We start from the raw sequence: 25901 nt of genomic DNA on the forward strand, positions 1-25901 counted from the left end.
ACAAGTAAGGAAGAATTCTAGGCTCCCTTAGCTGTATGGTTATGACAGCATCTCATCCAGGCGCGCCCCAAAGGAGCTCTCTCACACACAGGGGTCTTAAGAAACCCAATGCAAAGTTGGGTTAATAATATTCCTGATGCACAAAACAGCCTTCCCTCCCCCCACATGTGCTTCTCTCAGGACCCCCTGCCCCAGGTGAGCGAGTCCTGGCTGCCCCTCAGTGGGGCGGGGGGCTGAGATCAGTGGGTGCTCTGAGCTGGGACAGGCTGTTGCTGTGGATGTTGGCACTGCCCGGACCAGGGGTCCTCCCAGGTTGCATGGAGCCTGTAGGGGGGAGATGTGGATGGTCAGAGATGGGTGCTCCCAAGGCAGTGACTTGCCAGGAGAGGGAAGGGGGGGGCGGCAGCTGGGCGTCATGTTGGCCTCCAGATTGACCACAGCACCTTGCCTGCCAAAGCCACTGTCTGGCAGGCCACAAGGGTGGGAAACCAGGATCTCGCCCCCGCTCACTGGCCGAGCAGCCATCTGACCTCACTGCTCCAGCCCACACTCCGTGAGTCAGGGCCTGGCTCTGGGCCCTGCTCTGTAAGGGGGGCTGGAGTGGGGTCGGTCACACCCCCCAGCCTCCCACAGCTGGGGCTGTGCTGGCCCAGCCTCCGTGGCCTGCTCTGCTCCTCCGAGCTGCTGGGAGGGTGGGCAGTGCCGAGCAGCCCCTCCTCCACATCACCAGGCAGCGCTCTCTGTGACCCTTGCACGGGGTCCTGTGGTGGTGGATGGGGCAGGGCTGTCCTCAGTCCTCTTAGCTGAGGCTGATTTGAGGGAGTAAGACCCCCAACAGCCTGCAGGTAGGAGTGGCTTTAAAACTTACCAGGACCAGAGCTGCTGAGACAGAGGGAAAAGGGCCTGTCCTCTGCCCCCAGGGTATGGCAAATCCCTGGCAAGCTTCATTTCAACCCACCAGATTGAAAAGGAGCTGGGAAAGGCTCTGTAAACACTGCTCCCTTTGAAAACACAAGCTGTAATTCTCCTGTCCACCATGACTCACAGAGCTGGGTTTGCCTGAAGCACCAAATCCTCCACACAAAACGGGGATTGCCTCTTTAAAACAAGGCTGATGGTACTTCTGAAAAGGAGGCACAGCCCTGTGTGTGTCATATAGGCAGAGTGGGTGTTGGTGCCAAGCCAAGCTAAAACTGACGAATGGTTTAATTATAAATATCTGGCTACATGTTATTTGCAACCTGCGCCCTGCAAAGCCCTGACCCCTCTGGGGTGATCGCTAAATATTGTAATTAACACAGATTGGCCTCTTCCACAAAACACCCTTGAAATAAGCCAACCTGGAGACAGCATAAACGGGAAGTGGGGAGAAAATCCACTCCCTGGGCAGGTTCTGGCACCGCAGGTCAGCCTGTCTTGAGCTTTACAAACATATTAAAGATAATTAGACACAAAAGTGGCGTCTATAAACAAGCCCATGGTCTGGAAAGACTTTCCCCCTCAGCAAGGAACTTGATCCATTCAGAAAAAGGCCCCCTGGTTGTCAGTGCAGAGGAGAACACAGAGCTCTGCGAAATGGAGATTGCAAAGAGCTCATTTGCCATCCAAACCATCTTTCAGCATGGGAGGTGGTCAGAGCAGGTTTTTGACTTTATCTTTGTGCCTTATCAAAGCTATAAAACAGCTAATATTGCAACATAACCGGCAGAGCCCAGCAGCTGGGCCACTGATTGCCACAAATTCGGCTTTTCAGGGGGGCAGTTTTGGGGGTGTTTGGTTGGGGAGGTCAGGACAAAGGCTAACCACTTGCAATGTACGTTCTTGTCAGACATTAACAGATGGTCTCTGTGTCACCCAGAGGACGAAGCAGCAATGAAAGTAACCAAACTTATGAAATGAAAGTAATGAAAGTAACTTATTAGTCAAGCAGCAGGATCTTATTATAATAGGTGGAGGGTTATACAAAGGAGTTTGAGGTTCACCTCCCAGAGTATAATGCCAGCCACCTCTTAAACCTGTCTATATGGTATTTCAGTACAATTCAAACTGATATTGTGACAGGGGTTACACCAATCTGATGGCAGCGGTACCACTGGGACAGCAGGAGACAAGGCGTAAAGCAGCCATTGCAGAACATTGCTCACACTGAGTTCTCCAGTTCATTCTGCCTGGCGGCTCTGTCTACGGAGAAGGGATGCCACAGTGTTAAGGAATATGCCCTTTTTTGCATCAACTGATCCTCTCTACAGGTGTCGTGAGCCCTATAGACAGGATCCAGTTACAGGATCAGGGCCAGAAACCTTAGCTGCCCTCTCTTATACTAGTCACAACGTGGAGGCTCAGGGGTAGAAGGAGAATTCAGTGCGCTGACTGATGCAGCAGATTGAAAGGAATTGCAAACCGGCTTGCAAATTAAGCACATCCAGGAAGGACGGTCCAGTGGTTGGGGCACTAGCCTATGACTTGGATTCAATTCCATGCTCCGCCAGAGACTTCCTGTGTGACCACAGGCGAGTCACTTAGCTATCTGTGCTGCAGTTCTCCATCTGTACAATGGGGACAAGAGTCCTGCCCCACAGGGGTGTGTGAGAACATATACATGAAAGATTGTGAAGTGCTGTGAGATACTGATGCTATAGAAGAGCAGGACATTATTATTATTTCCCACTAATGTTTGTCCAAATGCTTCATTCCCTCTTTGGGATCACTTTTTGGGATGATTCTAGCCAAGAAACGTCTTGGAAACTGTGAATTTTTAACTATTTCTGGATATTTGCAACGAGCCAGTTTCCAATGTGTAATCACAAGCTTTTGCATCAGTAAATGGTTCCTAAGAGTGATGCTCAACCAATCAGGAAAGAGAAACAAAGCACCTGTCCAACAAAAACAGCTTGGCCGTCGTCTGCAGAATGGTCTTGGGAACCAGCTCACCAATGAGCAGCAGCCCAAAGATCGCTCATAGAAATGATACAGCAAATCATCGGTTCGCACTAGCTCCTAGTGAGGGGCCATTGTAGATGAGAATTCCATTGTTCTGGGTGCTGTACAAACATGGCACAAAAAGAGAGGCCCTGCCCCAAGGATCTTACAATCTAAGGCCCTGATCCCGCAGATGCCTACGGGACTACTCACTCATGGGAAAATGAAGCACATGCAGGATCAGGGCCGAATAGGACAATGGATACAAAAAAGAGGCACAAGGTCTGACTGAAAAGCAGTCATCACAGAGAAGGGCGGGGGCCCTGACCAGGAGCAGATTGTGCACAGGATGCCTATGTAGTAAGGAATAACGGCTAGAAAGTCGTGAACTAATCACAGACAGAAATTCATCAATTATTCATTAACCACTAGCGGGCCATGCCGGGTAACTCTTCCCGGTCAAGAAGCACACTGGGCCAACGTGTCAGCACCTGTATCTCTTTGCATCAAAGAGCTGCCTGGAGCCTGTCATTCCCAGAATGCACTACTCCATCCTGAGCTCTAAAGCAGTGGTTCTCAACCTTTTTGGGCTCAGGACCCATCCGTAAATGTTTATGCCAGTCACAATCCAGTAAATAGCTGAGGGGTGGAGGCCCAGGGGCGGTTTTGGTTGGATCCTACCCCTCGGCGAGGGTCGGGTCCTGCTGGCGCTCACCTCACAGTGACGGCTCCTGTGCTGTGAGGATGGCTGGGTTTAGCTCTCCACTCCAAGCTGTGCAGCCTCTAGGGTTGCAACGCTGCTCAGCCCCACCCCCCTGACTGGACCAAATTTGTGTGAGTGGAGCTGTGACCTGGCTCATGGGGTTGCAGGGCCACTCAGTCAAATTTGGGCTACCTGGGCTCCCATCATCATGACAGCGGGGCCAAATGTGCGTGGTGCTGGGACCCCAGAGGTTGCAGTGCCTGGAGGAGACGGGCAAGCCCAGCCTGCCCTTTGGGACAGGAGCTGCAGGAGATGCCACATGACCCTTTGAAACGTTCTGGCCACCCAATTCTGGGTCCCGACACACGGGTGGAGAAACCCTGCTCTAAAGCACCACCTTGTTCTGTAGACTGCTTGAATCAAGATGCAGCACCACCGGCAACCTATGTTGCTGCACCTGCATTTGGATCAGGACCAGGTGTCTGGAGTGCTTAGCGTTGTGGGCTGCATGGGGGCCCCATCCCATTGTCAAGGGGAGCTTTGGTGTTGTTGTAAGAGCATCACAGTGAGACCTGTCCTGCTCTATGATCCTGTGCATGGCCCTGCCTGATCTGTGTTAGAGCCACCCATGGAAGCTCATAGCCCGGCCCTCTGCCGCCCATGGCTGGGGGGCTGCGCATCATGTTTTGGGCACCCCACAGTGCACAGGCAGGGCCCAGGGCCGGCTCCAGGCACGAGCTTTCCAAGCAGATGCTTGGGGCGGCATCCAGAATGGGGCGGTCGTCCACGTCCCGCAACGGTAATTCGGCAGCTCTGCTGCTCTTGCGGGCACGGCAGCAATTCCGTGGTGACTGCTTGGGGCAGCAAAATTGGTAGAGCCATGGGGCTCATGGTACAAAGGGCAGTGCCAAGCCGCAGACTGCCCTGTTCCTGTTTCTGGCTGGCAGAGGGCCTGGTGTCCTTTGAGTCAGCTGATGGTGTTGACTGGGAATGCAAGTCATGATCCCCCTAAAACCAGAACAAACAAGCACAGGGACCAGATGGGAGCTCAGGATCAGCCTCAGTCCCTCCTAGCAGGGCGGGAGAACAAGCATCCCATGGGGAATGAGTGAGAGCAATAAACCGAGGGGCCTGTCCCAGCTCCCGGGGGCGGGCAGGGAGGGAGGAAGGAAACCCAGGAGTTGGGTGCCCTGGTGGGGCTGGGAGCAGACGCTGCCCTGGGGCAGGCTCAGCCTGCGCGTGGGAGGCAGCGTGGGTAGCGCCCCCCGTTCCCGATCGGCCGGGCAGAGCAGGGGCTTGCGCCCCTCGTTAGGCTCCGGAGTGAACAGCCCGCGCGGCCCGGGATCGACTGGAACGGGACCGCGCCCACCAGCGGGAGGCGTGGCCGCGACCCGGGGGTGGCCAATGGCCGCGCGGCAGCGAGGAAGGGGGCCGCGCTCCGCCTGCGTCAGGCGCCGGATGCGTGCTCGAGCGGGTGGGCGGGTCCGGCGGGTCACGTGGACCGGCTCAGGCTATAAAGTGCTGCCCGGCGCCGGCGGCAGGTTGCGTGCGCTGGGGGCTGGTCGGGGCGGCGTGGCGGCCTCGTAGCGGACCGACACCGCGGTGAGGGCCGGGCCGGCTCGGCTGTGGCGCGGCGCTGGCGGGGGCCGGGGCGGAGGGAGGGGGAGGGGAAGGGGGGGGAGGAGGAGCGGGCTCTGCGCGCCGCGCCCCCTCCCCCACGTGCGCCCGGCGGCCCCGGGCCCGCCTGAGGCGCGGCGCGGCGCGCGCGGGAGCAGCCGTTTCCTGCCGCGCGGGAAGGGCCGGCGGCGCGCGGGGCCGCGCGGGAAGCGGCTGCGCGGGGTCTGGGCGCGTGGTGGGCGCCGGGCTCTGCCCAGCCCGCGGGGCTGGCGGGACGCGGCCGGGCGGAGACGCGCTCTGGGCGAGCGGGCGGTGTGGCGGCGCCTGGGAGCCGGGCCCGCTCGGCTCGTCGCATGCCCACCTGGGCGCTGGCACCGGGTGCCCGCTGGCCGGGCTGAGCCCCGGGCTCGGGGCCGCGTGTGGCTGCCCGCCCCGGGTGCCTGGGGGGTGAGGGCTCAAGGCGAAGTTTGAGTTCACCGGGGTCGGCGGGGGGCGGGCTCGCTCGGCAGGGCTCCTTCCCCGGCCTGACTGCGGTGCAAAATGGAGGGTGGCCGCTGAGTTTGCTCGGGTTTTACACTGAGGTGCTGAGACAAGGCTCTGGTAGCGCTTCATCGTCCGTCGGTAGTTTGAGGCCACCCTGTGCCCCCCTCCGGGGCTTACCTTGGAATAGCCAATTGACCTAAAAACAAGTGTCTCCTTCCCTTGAGGTCTTGACACTCGGGCCGGGTCGAGTCTGTGACACCGGACTGGTGCAACGCCACCGCCCTGAGTAAAGCTGTTCGGTCAGTTTAAGTCCCTGTGTAGACAGTGCTGGTCAGTGGGTTCGCCCATCAACCTAGCTGCTGCCCCTCAGGGAGTTAGGGTTCTGGGTACAGCCCAGGTAACCGGCACCTCAGTGTAGGTAAAAAGAAAAGGAGTACTTGTGGCACCTTAGAGACTAACCAATTTATTTGAGCATGAGCTGAAGTGAGCTGTAGCTCACGAAAGCTCATGCTCAAATAAATTGGTTACTCTAAGGTGCCACAAGTACTCCTTTTCTTTTTGCGAATACAGACTAACACGGCTGTTCCTCTGAAACCTGTCAGTGTAGGTAGTGTCTTCACTGAAGTGCTGCTGCATTTTAAGTGTAGACAAACCCAAAGATGGCTAACTTCGAGTGAAAACACTCCCTTTTTTGCTGTGAAGACTTAGCCTTAATGGGTGCCGAAAACAGTGAGGGGCTGAGTGTCCACAGAGCCTGATTTCCAGGTGCATGGTGACTATTTGGTGCCTCAAGTGATCAGGCTCACTTAGATGCCTCAATGTGGACTTTGTAATGCCCTCAGGGGGCTGATAGTGGGCACAATTCCTCTTGAGAGGTTACATCTTCCAATCTGAGTGCCCGCTTGGTCCCCCACTTGTTCACTTGCGGTACTGCAGCCACATAGAAAACCCAATCTTCTGCCTCCATGCAGTGGAAGTTGTTCCCCAGAGCGTGCTTTTAGGCTTGTCTTTTCAGGCACATTGTTCTGCCTTTCCTTCCTCCAGTCTGGTAATGTTTCAGGGAGTTTAAGTGGGCCTGTTGCTCAGACGAAAGTTGTTACCTTGACCACGAGTTGGAATGGAAGCAGTATCTGCAGCCCTTCCTACTTTGCAGCAAAGCTGGTAATGGTGTGTGAGGAGATCTGGGGCTGGTCGTATTGGAAAACCTGATGTTAGATTGGCTGGATATTCATCTCCTGCCCCTTCTCAGTGTTGTGGTGAAGCATGGCTACAACACAGCTAGGGTAGAAGGGGAAATAACTGAGGTGTAGGACCTTCTGGCAACATATGTGGTGGGATCCTTCCTCCCCAAATGCTCTTGGGGAAGGGCAAGCATCTTAATGAACAGTGTCTTTCCTGCTCTGATTCTTGGTGGGTAGGGAGAGGGTTTGCTCCCTCTTCTGATGGCCCTTTTCAGGGACAGCCAGAGACAGGGCTGTCACCGTAGGGACAGTCAGCAAACACACCAAGAGAGTGAGTAATCTCTGCAGCAGCAATAGCCAGGCTAAGCACAAAAGACTGCCGCTTAGGACACAAGGTACTATGGGGAATTCAGCTGAGCTGCCAATGTGTCTTACTCAAGTCATTGTTCAGGTACAGGATTTGCAGACTGCCTGGGGCTTTTCCTTATCTTGGTGATTGTCCACACTAGGTAGAGGTGCTGTTAGCTATCCCATTTTAACATGTTAAAATCCTTGTGTAGATGGGATAAGTTGCAGTTTTAACATGTTAGCTGGCCAGGGTGAGCTGTGGTGTTAATTGTCTTGCTGCAGGGCTTCAAAGGGAAGCCACTTCCACTCCTGCTCCACTGCAGCTTGTATCTGGAGCATAGCAACAGCCCACTTAATTTGCTGGCAGGCAGAGCTAGCGATCTTGGGGTTTTGTTACACCCAACATTATAGTATCTGAACACCTGCCATTTAATAGCAGTACTGAAGTCCCTTAAGGGCTTCATGGAGTCTGGCACTTCTCTCTTTTTGAGGTCAAAACTGCTTGGGTAGAGGCCGTGTTTTGGCTGGGTTTTAAGGGTTGAAAGGGCTCTGTGCTGAGTCTTTGTGGAAAGAGCTGAAATTGGTAGACTTGGTGCCTGATGTGCCTACCTTCCAGGAGATAATGTTTTCCTCCTAGCCTTACTTTTGCATTTTTGGCTGCACTTCTTTTCCCACCTTCTTACATATGCACACCCTATCCGTGGCTCCATAAAGTCGTGGGACCTCCTCATCAGTCGCCTCCTAGTGATGCCCAAAGTGGCAATATATAAAACCAGAGAGAAGATGTTGGCTGAGTGGGTTCTCTGTGACTGTGGAGCCTATTTCCAGTCCCCTCTCTGCTCACATATCCAGGCAGAGTTCCTCTGGGCAGTGTTTGCTGGCTCCCTTGACACCTTTGAGGATCAGTGGGTGTTGTCTGGGGTTCTCTGCTTGGTGTCCCCTTCAGGTTCCCTACTTTTGACCCTCAGCTTGTCCTTGTTTGTTCTGTTGTCCCTCATAATCACTTAAGTCCCCGGGCCCAGTGGATCCTCCCCATAGGCTGGGGGAGTGTCCTTTAGTTCCTTCCTAGAACCCAGCAAGAGCAGCTAATGTTTGTAGCCTGTTCAGGAAACACTTGGCCTGGAGTGTGCCTTTCAGGCTGGTAGGGAATGGTGGCTAAGTTTGACCTAATAGATTTAAGGTAGGGTCCTGTTACTACAGCCTGCTTGCTTTTAGGGCACTGTTCCACATGGCAGCATGTCCAGAGCCCATATCTCTCCCCAAGGAAAAATAATTGATCTGGTACGTGCTGTGGCTCTCTTGCCATCTTATTTACCATGTTGCACAACTAGACTCCAGTGAAGTGCTCTCTAAAATCACTGGCCTAAATCCTCTTCTCAATAGGCTGGAGAGCAGCTGATGGTCAGATGGCTCCATTACAAATCCTGATGGCATTGTCAATGTGGTGGTACTCTTCTAGGCATACCAGCAGGGGGAGCTGGCATTCAGCTTGGATGGTGGGAGGGTAGAAATCACAAGGGATCTTGTGTCCCCCATCTGCATTGTGGAACATAAGCGGAAGGCCAGGAATACAGCACTAATGGAGCAGCAGATAGTCACTTAGGGCATGGCTACACTTGAAACTTCAAAGTGCTCCCGTGGGAGCTCCTGGTACTCCACCTGATGAGGGGATTAGCTTAGAGCGCAGCTCCCAGTGCAGGGGTACTGTTTACACTGGCGCTTTTAGCGCTGTAACTTGCTGCGCTCAGGGGGGTGTTTTTTCACACCCCTGAGTGAGAAAGTTGCAGTGCTGTAAAGTGCCAGTGTAGCCATAGCCTAAGTTTCCTAATGGGTACCCAGTGTGGCTTCTAGCTGCTAAATAGATGTAAGCTTATAAGCTTGGCCTTGCTTTAACTCTTTGGGGGAAGTCTCACTATGCTGTAGCCTTGTGCTCACTTAGCCAGCATCCATGGACCATGGGGACTCAGTTCTGCCTCTCTCATTTCAGGATGAAGAACTTGTGTTCTCTATTTTCTGCACCATGGAATTTTATTCAGCTCTTCTAATTCTCCAGAGCCACAGGAACTTTAGAAAAGAGATTCCCATACACACCGTATAGCAGTAACTCGCTGGTTCCAAAAATCTTAGTTTAGTTTATTTAATTTTGTAACATTATTTATTATTTCATACCTCGTATTTTGTTTACGTATCAAAGTTGCAAATTCCTGTTGATTTTAAACCACTAAAATTAATAACATGGAATCCACAATTGAATCAACAACGTCTCTGGATCTGCTAACCAGTACAATAGGAAGTAAGGCATCCGGTCCCATGGTAGCTTTCCTCTGGATGCTGATATTGGGCTTCATCATTGCCTTTGTCTTGGCATTTTCTGTGGGTGCCAATGATGTGGCAAACTCATTCGGAACCGCAGTGGGGTCAGGTGTGGTGACTCTCCGGCAAGCATGTATCCTGGCATCTATCTTTGAAACCGTGGGCTCTGTTCTGCTGGGTGCTAAAGTGAGTGAGACCATCCGGAAGGGGTTGGTTGATGTGGAGATGTACAACTCTACACAAGAGCTACTCATGGCTGGCTCAATCAGCGCTATGTTTGGTGAGTAATGTTGTAGTTGCAGCAGCAAAGTGATTAAGTACACATGGATAAGTTATCTTGTTGGAGTGTCTTGTGTCCCCAAATCTGCCATGTATTTCAATGGTGACTAATCACTCAGACAACTTTGTTGCTTTAGGGTCAGCTGTGTGGCAGCTAGCAGCTTCATTCTTGAGACTTCCCATTTCTGGTACCCATTGCATTGTTGGAGCAACAATTGGCTTTTCGCTGGTGGCCAAAGGACAGAAAGGCGTCCAGTGGTCAGAGCTGCTTAAAATTGGTAAGTAAAATACAACCACTAGCTTTTTCAGATGCCAAAGTGTGGCATTTATAAACCTATGGCCTTGTCCCCAACATTGGATTAGTATGAAAAGTATATCTGGGTTTTACTGCCCAGAGCCACCTTGTAGGAGCCAGGATATTTATTGCCTCTATCTTCTGTCCTAGTGTTGTCCTGGTTCATCTCTCCCCTGCTTTCTGGCATCATGTCTGCTATCCTGTTCTTCCTCGTCCGTATGTTCATTCTTCGTAAGGTAAGGGGGCCAGATCTCCACAAAGCTCATCTGCTGTGCAGAAACTGTTTTGCAACTGAAATGAGCAGATAATAGGAGTAACCACTTCTGGTCAGGACTGTCTTAAATGCTTATTACTGAGTGATTCATGATCTTTAATGTTTTGATCCCCGCATCTCCTGAACTAGCATCCTAGCTGCTGGGCTGCCCTTCCTCATAATTACTGGGTCCCTACTTGCCACAGGCTGATATGAACCTTTTTTTGCAGGGAAGGGAGCATAGAGATCCAGTGCAATGTTCTGAGAAGCCCTGTCCCCAGCAGTGGGCATGGAAGAGGTTGCTGGGATAGTAACCTGGAAAGTGTCTCCAGGCCTTGTTTGAGTGCTCCATCTTTCATATCTGACTCTGGCTAGCAGTTATCTCAACACTCTGGAGGCTTGACGACAGGAGTCGTCTTGCCCTCCCATCCAAAGCTGCTTGTTCAGGGATTAATATTCCACACTTATCTCATGTTCAGCCAGATGGGGAACAGAAGAAGGCATAGCTTCCCCAGCTGCAGCAGCATGAAACTGATAAGACACTGGCTACTTGTGCTGCTATCCAGTGCCTTGTGGCAGGGGTGGCCAGCCTGAGAAGGAGCCAGAGTTTACCAATGTACATTGCCACAGTAATACATCATCAGCTCCCCCTCCACCCTGCTCCCAGTGCCTCCTGCCCACTGCCAGGGGGCAGCCCTGCAGATTAGTCTCCTTTTCTCTCCCCACACCTCCTGATCAGCTGTTTTGTGGTGTGCTGGGGGCGAAGAGGGAGGAGTGAGGGCATGGCAGGCTCAGAGGGGGTGGGGAAGGGGTGGAGTTGGAGCAGGGCCTGTGGCAGAGCCAGAAATTGAGCAATGAGCATCCCCTGGCACATTGGGGCTGGAGCTACAGGCACCAACTTTCCAGAGTTGGCACCTATACAAGGAGCTGCATATTAACTTCTGAAGAGCTGCATGTGGCTCCGGAGTCACAGGTTGGCCACCCCTGCCTTGTGGGCTGCAAAAAAATGACTAGTGTCATTTTGGCTTCGTGTTGCAGCTTATTACCTAGTAGCAGTAGAGTTAATTCTGGCTGCAAACTAGAAAGCATCACTGCAACTAAAGGGCTAGAGACTTCTCTTTAATAAAACAAATTCTGTAGACACTGGCTTATGCACCTAGAGGCTTGGCTACACTTACATTTTATAGCGCTCTAACTTGCTGGCTCAGGGGTGTGAGAAATCACCCCCTGAGTGCAGCAAGTCAGAGCGCTTTAAAGTGCTAGTGTAAACAGCTCAGAGTGCTGGGAGCTGTGCTCAGAGCTAATCCCCTCATGAAGGTGGATTACCAGGAGCTCTCTCCCAGTGCTGGCATGAGACCACACTCACACTTCAAAGCACTCCCTTGACAGCGCTTTGAAGTCTCCAGTGTAGCCATGTCCTGAGTTCCAAGGGAAGGCTAGCTGAGTAGACCAAATAAGTTTTGAAATGCCTTATCCTCAATCATTTCATGTTAATACCATAGTGTCTACCTCTTGCTTAGACTATCCAAGTCCTGTCTCCCCCCCAAAAAAGCTTATGCTATGCAGTGTTGTAGCTGTTAGGATTGGTGGTAAAGAGAAGTGTGTGGAAGTGCCAGTTAGAATCATAGAAAATCAGGGTTGGAAGGGACCTCAGGAGGTCATCTAGTCCAACCCCCTGCTCAAAAGCAGGACCCATCCCCATTAAATCATCCCAGCCAGGGCTTTGTCAAGCCTGACCTTCAAAACTTCTAAGGAAGGAGATTCCATCACCTCCCTAGGCAACGCATTCCAGTGTTTCACCACCCTCCTAGTGAAAAAGTTTTTCCTAATATCCAACCTAAACCTCCCCCACTGCAACTTGAGACCATTACTCCTTGTCCTGTCCTCTTCCACCACTGAGAATAGTCTAGAACCATCCTCTCTGGAACCACCTCTCAGGTAGTTGAAAGCAGCTATCAAATCCCCCCTCACTCTTCTCTTCCGCAGACTAAACAATCCCAGTTCGCTCAGCCTCTCCTCATAAGTCATGTGTTCCAGACCTCTAATCATTTTTGTTGCCCTTCGCTGGACTCTCTCCAATTTATCCACATCCTTCTTGTCGTGTGGGGCCCAAAACTGGACACAGTACTCCAGATGAGGCCTCACCAATGTCAAATAGAGGGGGATGATCACGTCCCTCAATCTGCTTGCTATGCCCCTACTTATACATCCCAAAATGCCATTGGCCTTCTTGGCAACAAGAGCACACTGCTGACTCATATCCAACTTCTCGTCCACTGTAACCCCTAGGTCCTTTTCTGCAGAACTGCTGCCTAGCCACTCGGTCCCTAGTCTGTAGCGGTGCATTGGATTCTTCCATCCTAAGTGCAGGCGTCTGCACTTGTCCTTGTTGAACCTCATCAGATTTCTTTTGGCCCAATCCTCCAATTTGTCTAGGTCCCTCTGTATCCTATCTCTCCCCTCAGCGTATCTACCACTCCTCCCAGTTTAGTATCATCCGCAAATTTGCTGAGTGCAATCCACACCATCCTCCAGATCATTTATGAAGATACTGAACAAAACTGGCCCCAGGACTGACCCCTGGGGCACTCCACTTGACACCGGCTGCCAACTAGACATGGAGCCATTGATCACTACCCGTTGAGCCCGACAATCTAGCCAACTTTCTACCCACCTTATAGTGCAGTTAGAGCTAGTTATAACTTGAATGACCTGCCTAACATTAAAATGCCTGGGAGAACTCTGCCCTTGTGATGGAAACTCTGCTTCTATGCATGACTGAACTGGCAGGTTGTCTTCACAGGGAAATTTAGGGCTTGTCTAAACTGGCACTTTACAGCACTGCAACTTTGTCACTCGGGTGTGAAAAAACACTCCCCTGAGCACTGCAAGTTTCACATCTGTAAAGTGCCAGTATAAACAGTGCACCAGCACTGGGAGCTATTGCTGTTGTGGAGGTGGTTTTCTAGAGCACTGGGAGAGCTCTCTCCCAGTATTAGTGTGGCTTGTGTAGTCACAGCAAAGTTTGCAGCAGTGCTTTAACACTGCCAGTGAAGACATGCCCTTAGCAGCAGAACTGACTGATATCGATCTCTGCCAGGTACTTGAATGTGTCCACATGGGCAGTTATATGGAATAACTACAGCAATTTAGTTTTGCTAATTTTCTTGACGTAAGCAAGCTCTCCTGGGTCTGGAGCTCGTGTCTACTCAGCCAGACAAATGCTTTCTGTTGTGAGGCTCCTTGGTTTGGAACTCTTTACAAATACTGTTCTAGTAAGTGGAACAAAAGTAGCAGTTGGAAATGGGAGAATGAAACTAAACTTGTTTGAATGATTTAACACAAGCCACTCTCTATACTCCTGCTGTTCAGCATGCTGAGTAGATAGTAATCTAAACATGAATTAACACTAAGCATGCTGGTAGCGTACAGACTAAACTGCTGGTCAAACAGATGCTGTAATTATATATAGTCTAGTGTCCAGGACTCGTGTGTAAACAGTTTACAAATATAAAACATAAAATTAGCTCTGGGGTTACCAAGTATATTTTGAGGATGTTATCGAGTAGCTTAAAATGTAACTTCAGATCTCAAATCTAACTCCTGTGGTTTCTGCTTTGAAAAATGCAGTAATTTTGTTGGTTTCCCCCTATCCTTCCATGTTCATTTTTACAACCTGACAGTTAACTTAGCACAGCTGTCAGATTAATATTTTATAACTGGCCTTTCAAAGTTGTACTCACTACTGAACACTTGTTCAGATGCTTTTGTAATAGGACAGAGCAAACATGCTTTTCAATACATTAAATTTCACTGAACCTTGAGCATCAGAACACTAGAATTTGGCTCCTGGTCAGCAGTCTCAAACAATTCCACTGCCTAGATGAGGTGTTGCTTTTAATACATAGGAATGCATTTGTGAATAATCCCTCTGAATCAGTTAAATGACTTTAACAATTGGCCTGACTCACCTGGGGAAATGGGCTTTTTTCCAAAAGAAAATTGCTTTAGTGAATTGAAGCAAAGACTTTTAGAAAGTGCTGTTAGTTAAAACTGTCAGTCTTAGTCTTGTTCTGATGGGTAGACTATCGAATCCCTGAGAAGGCAAAATTCAGAGCCTTACAGAGAAAACAAAAGTCTTGGGACATGGCTACTTTGTCTAAAACTTAAAAGTAAAATACTCTTAAGTGAAGAGTTCTCAAGCATCAGATTCAATCCACTCTTTCTGTGGGATGGGCTGTTCAAAAGGCTACATTGCTGTTTTGGGGAGTGTGCATTTCTGCTTTGAAACAGCAATGGCATGGGCGGTTGGGGGAGGCACATTTCTGTCTTCAATATCAGAAGTCTTTTTACTTGTAAGCAGAGCACTAACTGGCAACCCTAAAAACCCACTGGATATGCAGGGTTCATAACTCATGATGTATGAGTTCTAAGGGTTCTTCAGACCCAATTCTCTCCTCGCTGACTCCTATACATCCCCACTGACAGTTTTCACAACTGTAATGGATTAGTCTGTAATTGGCATTTAGCAAACAATTCTGTTTGATGCACAAGAGACTCCATCCCCCTCTTCTGGAGCTGCCTCTGCTGGGCTAGTAGGAGGGAAGTAATAAACTTAAGTCTGTGAAGTGCACAGAACAGATCTTTGTAAGAAGTTAGCATTTTTAGACACTCTTCCATGTAGAAGTGTACTTTAAGTGTCTGCTTTGCTGTTGTGTTCAGAATCTGGGATCTGGATTTGTATAGTATCAAAACTAATCTGTTTTACAGGCAGATCCAGTTCCCAATGGGTTGCGAGCTTTGCCAGTCTTCTATGCCTGTACAATTGGGATCAACCTCTTTTCCATCATGTACAGTGGTGCACCTTGTAAGTACATGTCAAAATACTTCAGTGCTACTTTTATAATTCTTTACAAAAACCTCCATTAAATGCATGATTTACCCCTTTTTGCTTTACAGGGCTGAAATCTCCTAGAAGGCTGCTGGCCTGTGCTGGCTACAGAAGGCTGCAGGCTAGCGTGTGCTGAGTTCTAACCTAGATAGTTACCCAACCAAAGAGGCCTGCTCAAATCTAAATTACTACAGAGCTTTCTCCTTAATCTTCACAGGAATGGCCGATAACATGACTTCCCCTTTCCTCTCTCCTACTTATGCTAGAGCTCAGGAACCCAGCTGCTGAAGAGTCTCCTTAAGCTTTTTCTATTCTCCAGTAAGGCTAGTCAGCACTGGAGTCTTGTATTGGATTTGCTCAGTTTGGCCTTTCCAGCATGAGAGCTTGCTTGCTTTTCATCCCCAAGAATATATTAACTGCCCTGATACTTCCTGACCAAGAAGAACTGGCATGTCCTAGCCAGCACAAGTACTCCGAAGAGGAACTCATGCTACAGAGTTGAAATCTTTTGGGAGCTCCAGATCAAAATGTTTATGTTGCGGGCAGGGGAACGCAACTGATGAATGGAACCAGGCAGCTGCTATCATAATCCAAAGTAGTTTGGCACAGAAGGGCCTGGAGACCTGCAGAGTTACAAGGCAAGCTGTAGAAAATATCAGTCACAGCTAACTTAACAGTCAATTTCAAAACTCTGGATACTGAGCTACCTTATTCAGGGCCTGCTACCCTGGACTGTGATGGCAGCTTCAGCTGGGGCTTTCTTCTGTGATGTCTTAAACAGGTCATTAAGGAACTAGAGCTAGGTAGAGGCTGACAGTGGCAGGTATTCAGTCATACTGGACAGTTCAGGCTATTTCACTACTAAATACTGAAATAGATTTAGTGTGTCACTATGAAGTAATGACTCCAGCTTTCCCTTCATACATTGGTTCATTCAAATGCACTTTATGGTCCTGAAATTCTAATACATGTTGCAGGACTAATAGAGTTCAGCCAAAGTGTTCTATATGCCTGTGAATATGGCATTGTCCTGTGAGGTAGGAATTGTAACCAGTTAAAGCATAAACAGCATTGCACCATGTGATTCAGTTTACAAGTTTGCACTTTACTAGCCAGATTCATGTTGAATTTACAATCTGTGGACAAGGTTCAGTTAAACTTTGTTCCACTTTAGTTGGGGGGGTTTGCCAGACTATTTATTGTAAGCTGCTATTAGTGTTGCATGTTAACTAAGCCATACAAAATAGGCGTGTGATATTGTGCACTTGACCTCTGCAGTTCCTTTATCTGTCTTCTATGTACTGGAGTGTTCTTGGCTGCAGCAGAAACTGCAGAAGCATTTTTGATGGCCATTTAGCAAATATTTGATACCTTAGCTTGGTTATGGGAAAAATAAAAATCCAGCCACTCATTTGTAAATGCTTGTGTAACTAGGTCATTAACACCTTAAAGCCTCTCCTGTTTAAAAAGATGTAGATTTGGTTCTAATTTAAAAATAAGTGTTCTGGAGTGAGATGCAGAAGCCATTGTTGCACCATGTGGCTGGAAAAGTCCTATCCCATCACAAACCTAAAATGCCATGTTACTGTAAATCTGTTGGAGATCTCAAGTGGGTACAGCTCTTCTCCCCTGGCTCTGAGCAGACTGGCATGCCAGGGGAATAGCGCTGTCTGCTGCAGCTGCAGGCTTGCTTTTTTCTTTGACATTGCAGCAAGTCAGGACATAAGCCTCTGTGTACTATGTTGACAACTAAACTGAGGGGAGGATGGAGAATGCCTAGTCAGTTGCTGCTGGGTCACCAGAATATACAATGCTCTCAGTAATCCAGTTTTCCCTGGGGAGGGGAAGAGGTCAGTCTCTGAACATGTGAAAGATTAGATGGGGAGAGTGTAACCTGGTGGGGGCTCCCATGTGGGTTAAGCTCTCATTTTTGTATGGTTAGTATTCTACTCAGATTTGGTGCTAACATAGCAAAGCTGGTGCAGGGCACTGCAGACTCCTGGGAGGCAGCAGTGAATGTCGTGTGCCAAGCACCCCTTGATCCAATTATGAACAGATCTCCTGTGAAGGTGGTCCTACATTGAAGGGGCTCTTGCCCTTGGGTTTTCAAGATTCATTGTTTTATTTCCTAGTGCTTGGCTTTGACAAACTTCCTATTTGGGGTATCCTTCTAACTTCAGCGGGGAGTGCTGTTGTCTGTGCTCTCGTCGTCTGGTTCTTTGTGTGTCCAAGAATGAAGAAGAAAATAGAACGTAAGTAAAGCTTTAGAATGACATAAAATCGCATGCTCTCCTTAATGAGTTACTTAAATATCCTGTTTTGGTTCATCTTGCGGGGAGGGGAAGAAGTGTCTTACAAATCTCACCCCCAGTGAGCAATCTGACCTTGCTGATGCAGATTAGTTTTAAGTAGGTGATCTCATAAAATCCCTGCCCTGTAGCAAAGAATACCTGTTGAAAGGCACTCAAATAGCATTCTGCAGCTTTACTTTCCTAATGTTCTGTGGGGCTCATAGAGTTGAGCACTGTTTCACCTATAAATTACTCGTGAGACTTGGGAGAGGCATCCTAAGCAGTAGGTAAGAGAAAATAGCTATTCACAAGTACGCTTGTCAGGTTTGCATAAGTGGTACATGACTAACAGCTTGGTAGATACTTTCTGGTTGCCTTTGAAATTTGTCTAGAGATAGCTCATCCTTCCAACTGTTAAAGGAGCTTCATACTCTTGACAGTAATTCAAATTTTCCCTATCACTAGTGTGACTTGGCAAATCTGTTTGCAGCTGTTGGTTTCAGCGTAGCCTATTCCTAAACAACCCCAGTGACACATACTGCAGTAGTGTGAGCAGCCCCACTTAGCACTGCATCAGCACTAGAACTACAGAGGTTTCATGCTATTAAGTCTGGCTGATCAGGTCAGATACTAAAAAGTTCTGACCAAGTGCTTGTAGTAAGCTAATGAGCTCTGAAATCCATTCTCTGCTTTAATATAGTACAGATTGGGAAGCTTTTAATTGACTGCTAGTCTTCTTGCTCTGAAGATTTCAAGCATTTGTTAGCTTTGCCCTCCCTCCTGTAAGGTAGAAGTTTTTTCCATTTTATGGCCTGGGGAAACAGGCAGATGTTAGCCAATTTTCAGACCTGGCATCTGGTTAGGCCAGGGGTGGGCAAACTTTCTTTTTGTGTGTGTGGCCTGAGGGCCACATCGGGGTTGCAAAATGGTAGGGAAGGCTGTGCCTCTGCAAACAGCCTGGGACTCCCCACCCCCTAACCGCCCCCAGGACCCCACTCCCTATCCAACCCCACCCTCCCCTGACAGGCCCCCAGGACCCCCTGTCCCATCCAATCCCCCCATTCCTTGTCCCCTGACCCCCCCCACCCCCTTACCATGCTGCTCAGAGCAGCAGAACAGGCTTATTGGAAAGCCTGGGAGGCAGGCACAAGCTGTGCTGCCCATGTGGCTGTGGGGGAGGGGCCAGGGGCTAGTCTCTCTGGCCGGGAGCTATGGAGCCAGGCAGGACAGTCCTGTGGGCCTGGTTAGGCTCTTTAAATAACAGGCCATGCTTTTTCAGAGAACTGAGAACCCACAGCTCCTTTGAGACTCCTTGGAGAGCTATGTTCAGATCCTCTGGAAAATGCAGCTTGTATTTAGGTGCTTGCTTAGGCAGCCAAAAGTGAATTTAGGCCTAGGTCATGCACTCAGAGGCAGGATCACTCCAGAATCCCAGTTCTACCCTAACTAGTAGTGTTTCTTTCATGTTGGAAAGCTAAAGTCCCACCATCAAGGCTCTAGATTAGAGCTGAGTGAACAATAAATCTTTTGGTTTGGGGGGCCAAACAGAACCTTTTTTATGGGGTTTTGTTTGGCCCAGATAAATTGTCTTGGTTTTGGTTGTTTAGGTGATTTCACTTTGGTTTTCATAGCAAAATTTCAAAACAAATCACCATTTTGAAAGTCAAAACATTTAGAATTATGACATGAAACACTTTGTTTTGCAATGGCCAAAATGAGCCATTTCAACTTGAGAGAGAAGGTGGATGAGGTAATCTTATTGCAGTGTTTCTCAACCTTTTTGATACCAGTGACCAGCTTGCTGCCTTCCTAAAACTATCAGGGAGATTTCAGGGACCAGCATTGGCCCACAGATGGGTTGCTGAGAAGCACTGTTTTATTGGACCAACTTCTGTTGGTGAGAGACCAGGTTTCAAGCTTACACAGAGCTGAGACAAGCTCTGTGTAAGTTTGAAACCTTCCTTTCACCAACAGAAGTTGGTCCAATAAAAAATACCTCACCCACCTTGTCTCTAATATCTTAGACCAACACAGCTACAACATTAACTTTCCCCATTACTTTTTTAGCAGACTTCTTGTTTGCTGAATTTTTTTGCCTGCCTCTACTCTAGATGTTAAAGTTGTATAAACTTTAAAGTCAAGTTTGGTGCATTTTTCCAAACTCCTTGTAGTGAAACCCTAGTGTTGTCATGGCTCATCACCATGTGAAAAGGTACCTTCCTGCCCAGCGCAGTCTCTGTATTGTCACATGCTTTGATGCTGCAAAAGGCACAGATGAGTCACCTGTATAACCCTGTGGCTCTTGCATCACAAGGTGCAAATTGCAGCACTTCACTAATGATACCCTGGTGAGGATTTGCTGCTTAACACTGCTCCCAAGAAGAGTGGCTCTGTCACTATATTTTAAAAATCTTCACTTGTAATCAAAATAAGCTTTCTTGCACCATTGTAATGTGGTACATATCTTGGCCATATCATGGGCCAGCTCTCAACCATGTAACTTCCCTGTGCTGCTGCTTGTGCAATACTGGGAATGTATCTTCAGCTTTTCCTAACACTAAACTGGAAGCAAAGAATTGGCACCATCTGTCCAGTCAGTTAATTCCTGGTGGCCCACCACTATTTTCAGTGTAGACTGAAGAACCAGTCAGTGGTTGTAACAAATGCAGAACCCTGCTATGCCATTAGTCACTCTGCCAGTTCTAACCACACCTATGCTGGGTGCCAAGAGGGGGTTTGAAATGGCAAAAGAGCACAGTTCAGACTAGTGAGTTCTGTGTCTGGGGATCTGGATGTCCCATGCACAGCATGTTGTGTAACACATATAAGCATATGAGTAGTTACTTGGTTACTAACTTGAGCTGTAAACTGAAATCCAGCATGCATAAATCTGGGTTCTGACAGATGCCAACATTGCTCAGTTCTCAGTGGATGCAGAGTAGGCTGGTATCAGGTGCTAAAGGGCTGAATGGGCTTTAAACGGTGGTAGCCTTTGGGAAAGGGAACTACTAAGTCATTAATTCTTTCCACAGGAGAGATCAAGTCAAGTCCTTCTGAGAGCCCCTTGATGGAGAAAAAGAACAGCCAGAAGGAAGATCAAGATGAGTCTAAGCTGCCACTGGGCAATGGTGTGGGTGACAAGAGCCCTATCACTGATGCATCTGCCATGCACCACAGGGCAGCTGTGGAGGAGAGAACAGTCTCCTTCAATCTGGGAGATGTGGAGGAAGCTCCAGAGCAGGAGAGGCTCCCTAGTGTTGACCTGAAGGAAACAAACATTGATAGTGGTGAGTTGGGGTTAGCAGCCTGCCCTGCCTGCCAGATGGCCCTGGCAAGTCCAGATGAAGTGGGAGACCCTTAAGCATGCCATGTGGAGGCATATTCCACCAGCAAATAGATCAGGGCAGAGTGGCACAAGCATGAGGTCTGTAGTGCTTTTGGTTGGGCTCCTGTCTGAGGCATGTTTCTCACACCTGGCCATGTGGATGTGGGTTGAACTCCACTTCTGTTTGCAGGAGCTGTGCAGTTACCCAGTGGCAACCTGGATCAGTTCAGCCAAGCTGTCAGCAATCAGATCCGTTACAGTGGCCACTACCACACGGTGCACAAGGATTCGGGCCTGTACAAAGAGCTGCTGCACAAGCTTCACCTGGCCAAAGTGGGTGACTGCATGGGGGACTCTGGCGACAAGCCCCTGAGACGCAACAACAGCTACACCTCCTACACCATGGCCATTTGTGGCATGCCGCTGGATTCATTCCGTCCCAAAGAGGGCGAGCCCAAGGGGGAGGAGATGGAGAAGCTGACCTGGCCTGGAGCAGACACCAAGAAGAGGATCCGTATGGACAGCTACACGAGCTACTGCAATGCTGTGGCGGATACCCACCCGGCAGCTGAGGTGGATATGGATGTAGGCAAGGTGGAGATGGGCAGTGGTGACAGGAAGTGCAGCACTGGCTCGCTGGAGGAGTGGCATGATCAGGATAGACCAGAAGTGTCCCTGCTCTTCCAGTTCCTGCAGATTCTCACCGCCTGCTTTGGTTCCTTTGCTCATGGTGGCAATGATGTCAGGTCAGTAGACTTAATCTATGTGACAGGTTTTAGCTGGTTACTCTAAGTACAAATGTTCATGCAATATATTCACCTGCTTCTCTGGAGCATGTATGCCTAGCATGCTGGTATGAAAACAGGCTCTTGTGAGCAAGTATTTGCCAGCACTAACCTGGTCATCCAGAAAATGTAGCAAGTTATGGTTTATAACAAGATTGGGGTTTATCACTTCTCAAGCCAGCAGCATGGAAAGATTCCTTAATTGTCTGAGTGGAATGCATCTGTTTCCTTCCAGCAATGCCATTGGCCCTCTGGTGGCTCTGTACCTAGTCTATCAGACAGGTGATGTGGCTTCCAAAGTGGCAACTCCCATCTGGCTGCTGCTGTATGGAGGTGCTGGGATCTGCATTGGCCTGTGGGTCTGGGGGAGAAGAGTCATTCAGACCATGGGGAAGGATCTGACACCCATCACACCATCTAGGTAAGATGCTTCATGGGGGACACAGGAGGATGCTTATGGTGTTTCTGCACTCACCATTGTGTACATAACAGTATTACTCAGAGGCTGGGTGAGCATGTAATTATACAATGCAGAGTCTGCGGCCTACTGAAGTGTTCATGAATTCTTTCCAACTTGTTTGCTCACATTCCAAACTTCCTCGTGCTCTGAGGTACAATAGCTTTGATATTCAAGATGTCTTTCTGAAGGTAACGCACCACAACTGCACAAATATCACCCCTCATTGTTTCCATTAGTATGGTTCCAATATGTACATTTGAACAGTTGGCCATGGCCACTGCATGGGATCAGGTGCTTGTACTAAACACACACCCCTCTCTTGGTCAAAAGTCAGAAGAGCTGGACCTTCCACTGTGCCTTATAGCTCCACCCTCTGGGGGGGGGGTGGGGAAATGGACCACAAAGATCATCCACTGAATTCCCTGCCACCATCTCCAGTTGGCTGTCCCAAAAGGGACTGATCTCTGATATCCAGGTCCCAGATCATATCAGGGCATTACAGATCAGTTCCTCAAGGCATTTGCTTTGAATGCAAATAACTACTGAGCTCAGGGAGTGGCAGTGTGAAATCTGCTCAGTTTCCATTGTGTAAAGGGTGGTGCCATTGAGTTATGGATGATTGGCTTTTTTCTAAACTTCCCCCAGAGATGTATGTATCCACTAGAAATGGAAGGAAAAATGAAGCTCTGATTAGAGCAGAGCCCAGAGCTGGAGCCTGGAGCAGCTCCAGAGCAGTGGAGCTGCAGGTTTTTGCCTGGAGCTGGAGTGGAGCCGGAGCACAGCTCCAAAGCCCTGGATTAAAGGTCTCTAGCCTTGATTATGGCCTCCAGCTAGGAGCTGTCAAGAGGCCCCAGATGCACTCTCCATATAAAGCAGAAGAGTACAAAATCAAATGCCTTAACAAACTGGTTAATGAGGGAGACCTGGAACCATGCATAGAACAGGAGCTGTAAGACAAAGTTCTGTACTTGCCATTTGCACAGGCTGTCTGCTGAGCAAGAATCCCTTGCTGACATTGTGTGGCTCATACCAGCCTGTGATAGTTACTATCTTTCTGTATACACAGTGGCTTCAGCATTGAACTGGCATCTGCACTGACTGTGGTGATTGCATCAAATGTTGGTCTTCCCATCAGTACAACGCACTGCAAAGTAAGTGAAATGCTTGCCAGTATGTTAAATGGCTCCTGTGGTGACCTCCGAGTTCTTCAAGAAATGTCTCAAGAAGTGGAGTTAGTGGTGTAGGGCATGGGACCAGAAGTGATGGTCTGGTGTACTGTGAGAATCCAGTTGTCTCAAAGTACTAATTCTTTTTTCCCTCTTCACTACTAACCAGATCTGAGATTGAGTTCTAGTAGAATAGCTTCCAGAATACACCAAGCATTGGTCTTGAGTTTGACAGGTCTATAATTTGCATGCAGATCTATCCATTTGTGGATAATGAACATAGAGTAAACATAGAAGTGGTGGAGGGAGAAACTAAAGAGAATGAGCATTGAGGAAAAGTACTTAGGAACTCTACTGTGGTAGAACAAAAAAGTGTCAAACAGACCCATTATGAAGCTGCCAAGCTCCCTGGGCCACTCACGTCATGGGAAGCTTCATTCCTGTAAGACTTGCACTTGTGCATCAAAGATGCCTGTAATCTCATTGTGAAATTCTTCTCTGCTGGTCCCTTGCTGCCTGGCCCCATGCTGTTCTGGCTGTGCACTACAGTTCCAGCAGGGAGATTGCCCTCCAAAACATGAACAAGGCACTTGGCCCACATTTCAACATGACTCAGGTTTTCTTTGGGCAGTTCTCATTGGATTCAGGCTTGTCTTGTATCTGAACCTATTCAGTGCTGCTCTCCTTAGTAAGGCCATATTTATATTGCAGGGGTGGCCAACCTGAGCTAGAGAAGGAGCCAGAATTTACTACTATACATTCCCAAAGAGCCACAGTAATAAGTCAGCAGCCCCATTAGCTCCCACCCCGCTCCCAGTGCCTCCTTCTCCCTCCCCACACCTCCAGATCAGCTGTTTCATGGGGTGAAGGAGGCTCTGGGGGCTGGGAGGAGGAGCAAGGGCACAGCAGGCTCAGGGGAGGGCATGGGAAGGGATGAAATGGGGGCAGAGCCAGGGGTTGAGCAGTGAGCACCCCCTGGCACACTGGAAAGTTGGTGCCTGTAGCTCCAGCCCCAGAGTCGGTTCCTATATAAGGAGCCACAGGTTGGCCACCCCTGCCATATTGGAAACTGAGTTTGCCTGCAGAGGGGCAACCTGTTGGGATGCTGACAGGTTGGGAAGGGTACCTAAAGACCTAAAAGTGACCCTGAAGTCTAGAAAACTTGCCTTATAGTGAGCAAGCTCAATCTCAATTTAGAGAAGGTTGAGGTGAAATTTGAGAGCTAGGGGCATGCTTCTAGCAGACAAAGGCAGAATAAGATCAGTATCTGGAAGCTGAAGGTAGTCCAATCTTACTCCCTGGGGTTCCTACCTAACCCTAGAGTGCCTTGGTGCAGGGTGGGTGGGAGGAGGCTGGGCCCCCATTACCCAGCTGCCATAGGAACTGCACGGCTTTGGAGAACTCATCCCTGTGGCTTCACTGGGAATCAGCGTGGCAGCTGTGCAGCACAGGGGTCCTGGCCCCATTGCAGAGACTTCAGGCCTGGTGCGTGTGCACACAGGCAGGTAGGGGGTGGAACTGCATGCATGAGCTGCCACCCTAGGCAGCTGGGATTTGGGTAGGGTGCACAAGCTGCTTCCCTGTATCTGCTGCTCAGTCTCTAAAAATTGCAGTGTCTTGCTAAAAGATACTCTAGCTGACCAGAAGCTGTTGGGCTTGATGCTGGAAGCACTAGGTGGTGGTGGTCTCTGGCCTGCTGTGCAGGAGATGAGACCATAGTGGTCTCCTAGTCTTTAAATCAGTCCCTTGGTGTATCTTCCATAGGTGGGCTCCGTGGTGTCAGTGGGCTGGCTCCGTTCCAGGAAGGCTGTGGACTGGCGTCTCTTCCGTAACATCTTCCTGGCATGGTTTGTCACTGTCCCGATTTCTGGCCTCATCAGTGCAGCTATCATGGCACTGTTCAAGTATGCCATCCTGGGAGTGTGAGACCGGCTTGGGTGAAATCCATCATATCTTGCTGCTCTGAGCAACTGGAACAGTGCTAGGGTGACTTGCCTGGGGAGGAGATGGGAATATTGCATTTATGCTGTAACTGCTTTCATGCTGAATGACTCATCTCTAAATTAGCTGCAAAATAACCAGTGCCCCTGACTGATCTCATTAATTCACAGCCTGAACAGGAAATGGACCTTACTGTACATATTTCTGTATTTTCTTTTGTATCAAGCTTACCTTCAATTATGTTTGTCACTGAAGTAGCATCCTTTTTTAAATTTGTTTTTCCTTGGCACTAAATCTTAGAACTGGCAGGCACAGTAAAGTCTGGTGTGATTAGCTTGGAGGGGTGACTGTTCCACTGCCATGTTTGCTCTAGGGTAGCAGTAATGGGCACTATACCCAGAGGCCCCACTTATTTTTTTTAAATAAACTTTTAAACTAAACATACCTATTTGCTAACTCCTTGTGGAGCAATACCTATTACACACCATTTCCCCACACACACCCTTCTGCAGCTCACATGGTACCACTGCCCCAAGAGCTGTGAAAGATGGCAGTGGTTCTTGCTAGAAGCAGGTTGTAGTATGTCCAGCTTTGCCTCCTGCAGTACCATGATGCTCTGGTCTTGTGTGGTTTCATTTTGTGCAAATGCAC

General features: G+C 49.2%; 1 protein-coding gene across 1 annotated transcript; it reads left to right on the top strand.

The window, feature by feature from the left end:
• The first annotated feature begins 5121 nt into the window (after positions 1–5121).
• On the top strand, positions 5122–25690 carry SLC20A1 (solute carrier family 20 member 1). The gene is made up of 11 exons (XM_048829096.2): positions 5122–5224; positions 9239–9844; positions 9981–10121; positions 10289–10374; positions 15162–15258; positions 17415–17534; positions 20606–20860; positions 21089–21644; positions 21919–22104; positions 23210–23294; positions 25074–25690. The coding sequence occupies exons 2-11, from the start codon at positions 9487–9489 to the stop codon at positions 25233–25235; spliced, it is 2046 nt and encodes a 681-aa protein (XP_048685053.1). The 5' UTR covers positions 5122–5224; positions 9239–9486; the 3' UTR covers positions 25236–25690.
• The last annotated feature ends 211 nt before the right edge of the window (positions 25691–25901 follow it).

Source organism: Caretta caretta, chromosome 26 (genome assembly GCF_965140235.1).
Source record: "Caretta caretta isolate rCarCar2 chromosome 26, rCarCar1.hap1, whole genome shotgun sequence".
NCBI lineage: Eukaryota > Metazoa > Chordata > Testudines > Cheloniidae > Caretta > Caretta caretta.

Coding starts and splice junctions, on each gene's coding strand:
- SLC20A1 (XM_048829096.2), top strand. CDS start 9,487: ATGGAATCCACAATTGAATCAACAACGTCTCTGGATCTGCTAACCAGT. Junction 10,122..10,288: donor GTCAGAGCTGCTTAAAATTG/GTAAGTAAAATA, acceptor CTTCTGTCCTAG/TGTTGTCCTGGTTCATCTCT. Junction 20,861..21,088: donor GGAAACAAACATTGATAGTG/GTGAGTTGGGGT, acceptor TTCTGTTTGCAG/GAGCTGTGCAGTTACCCAGT.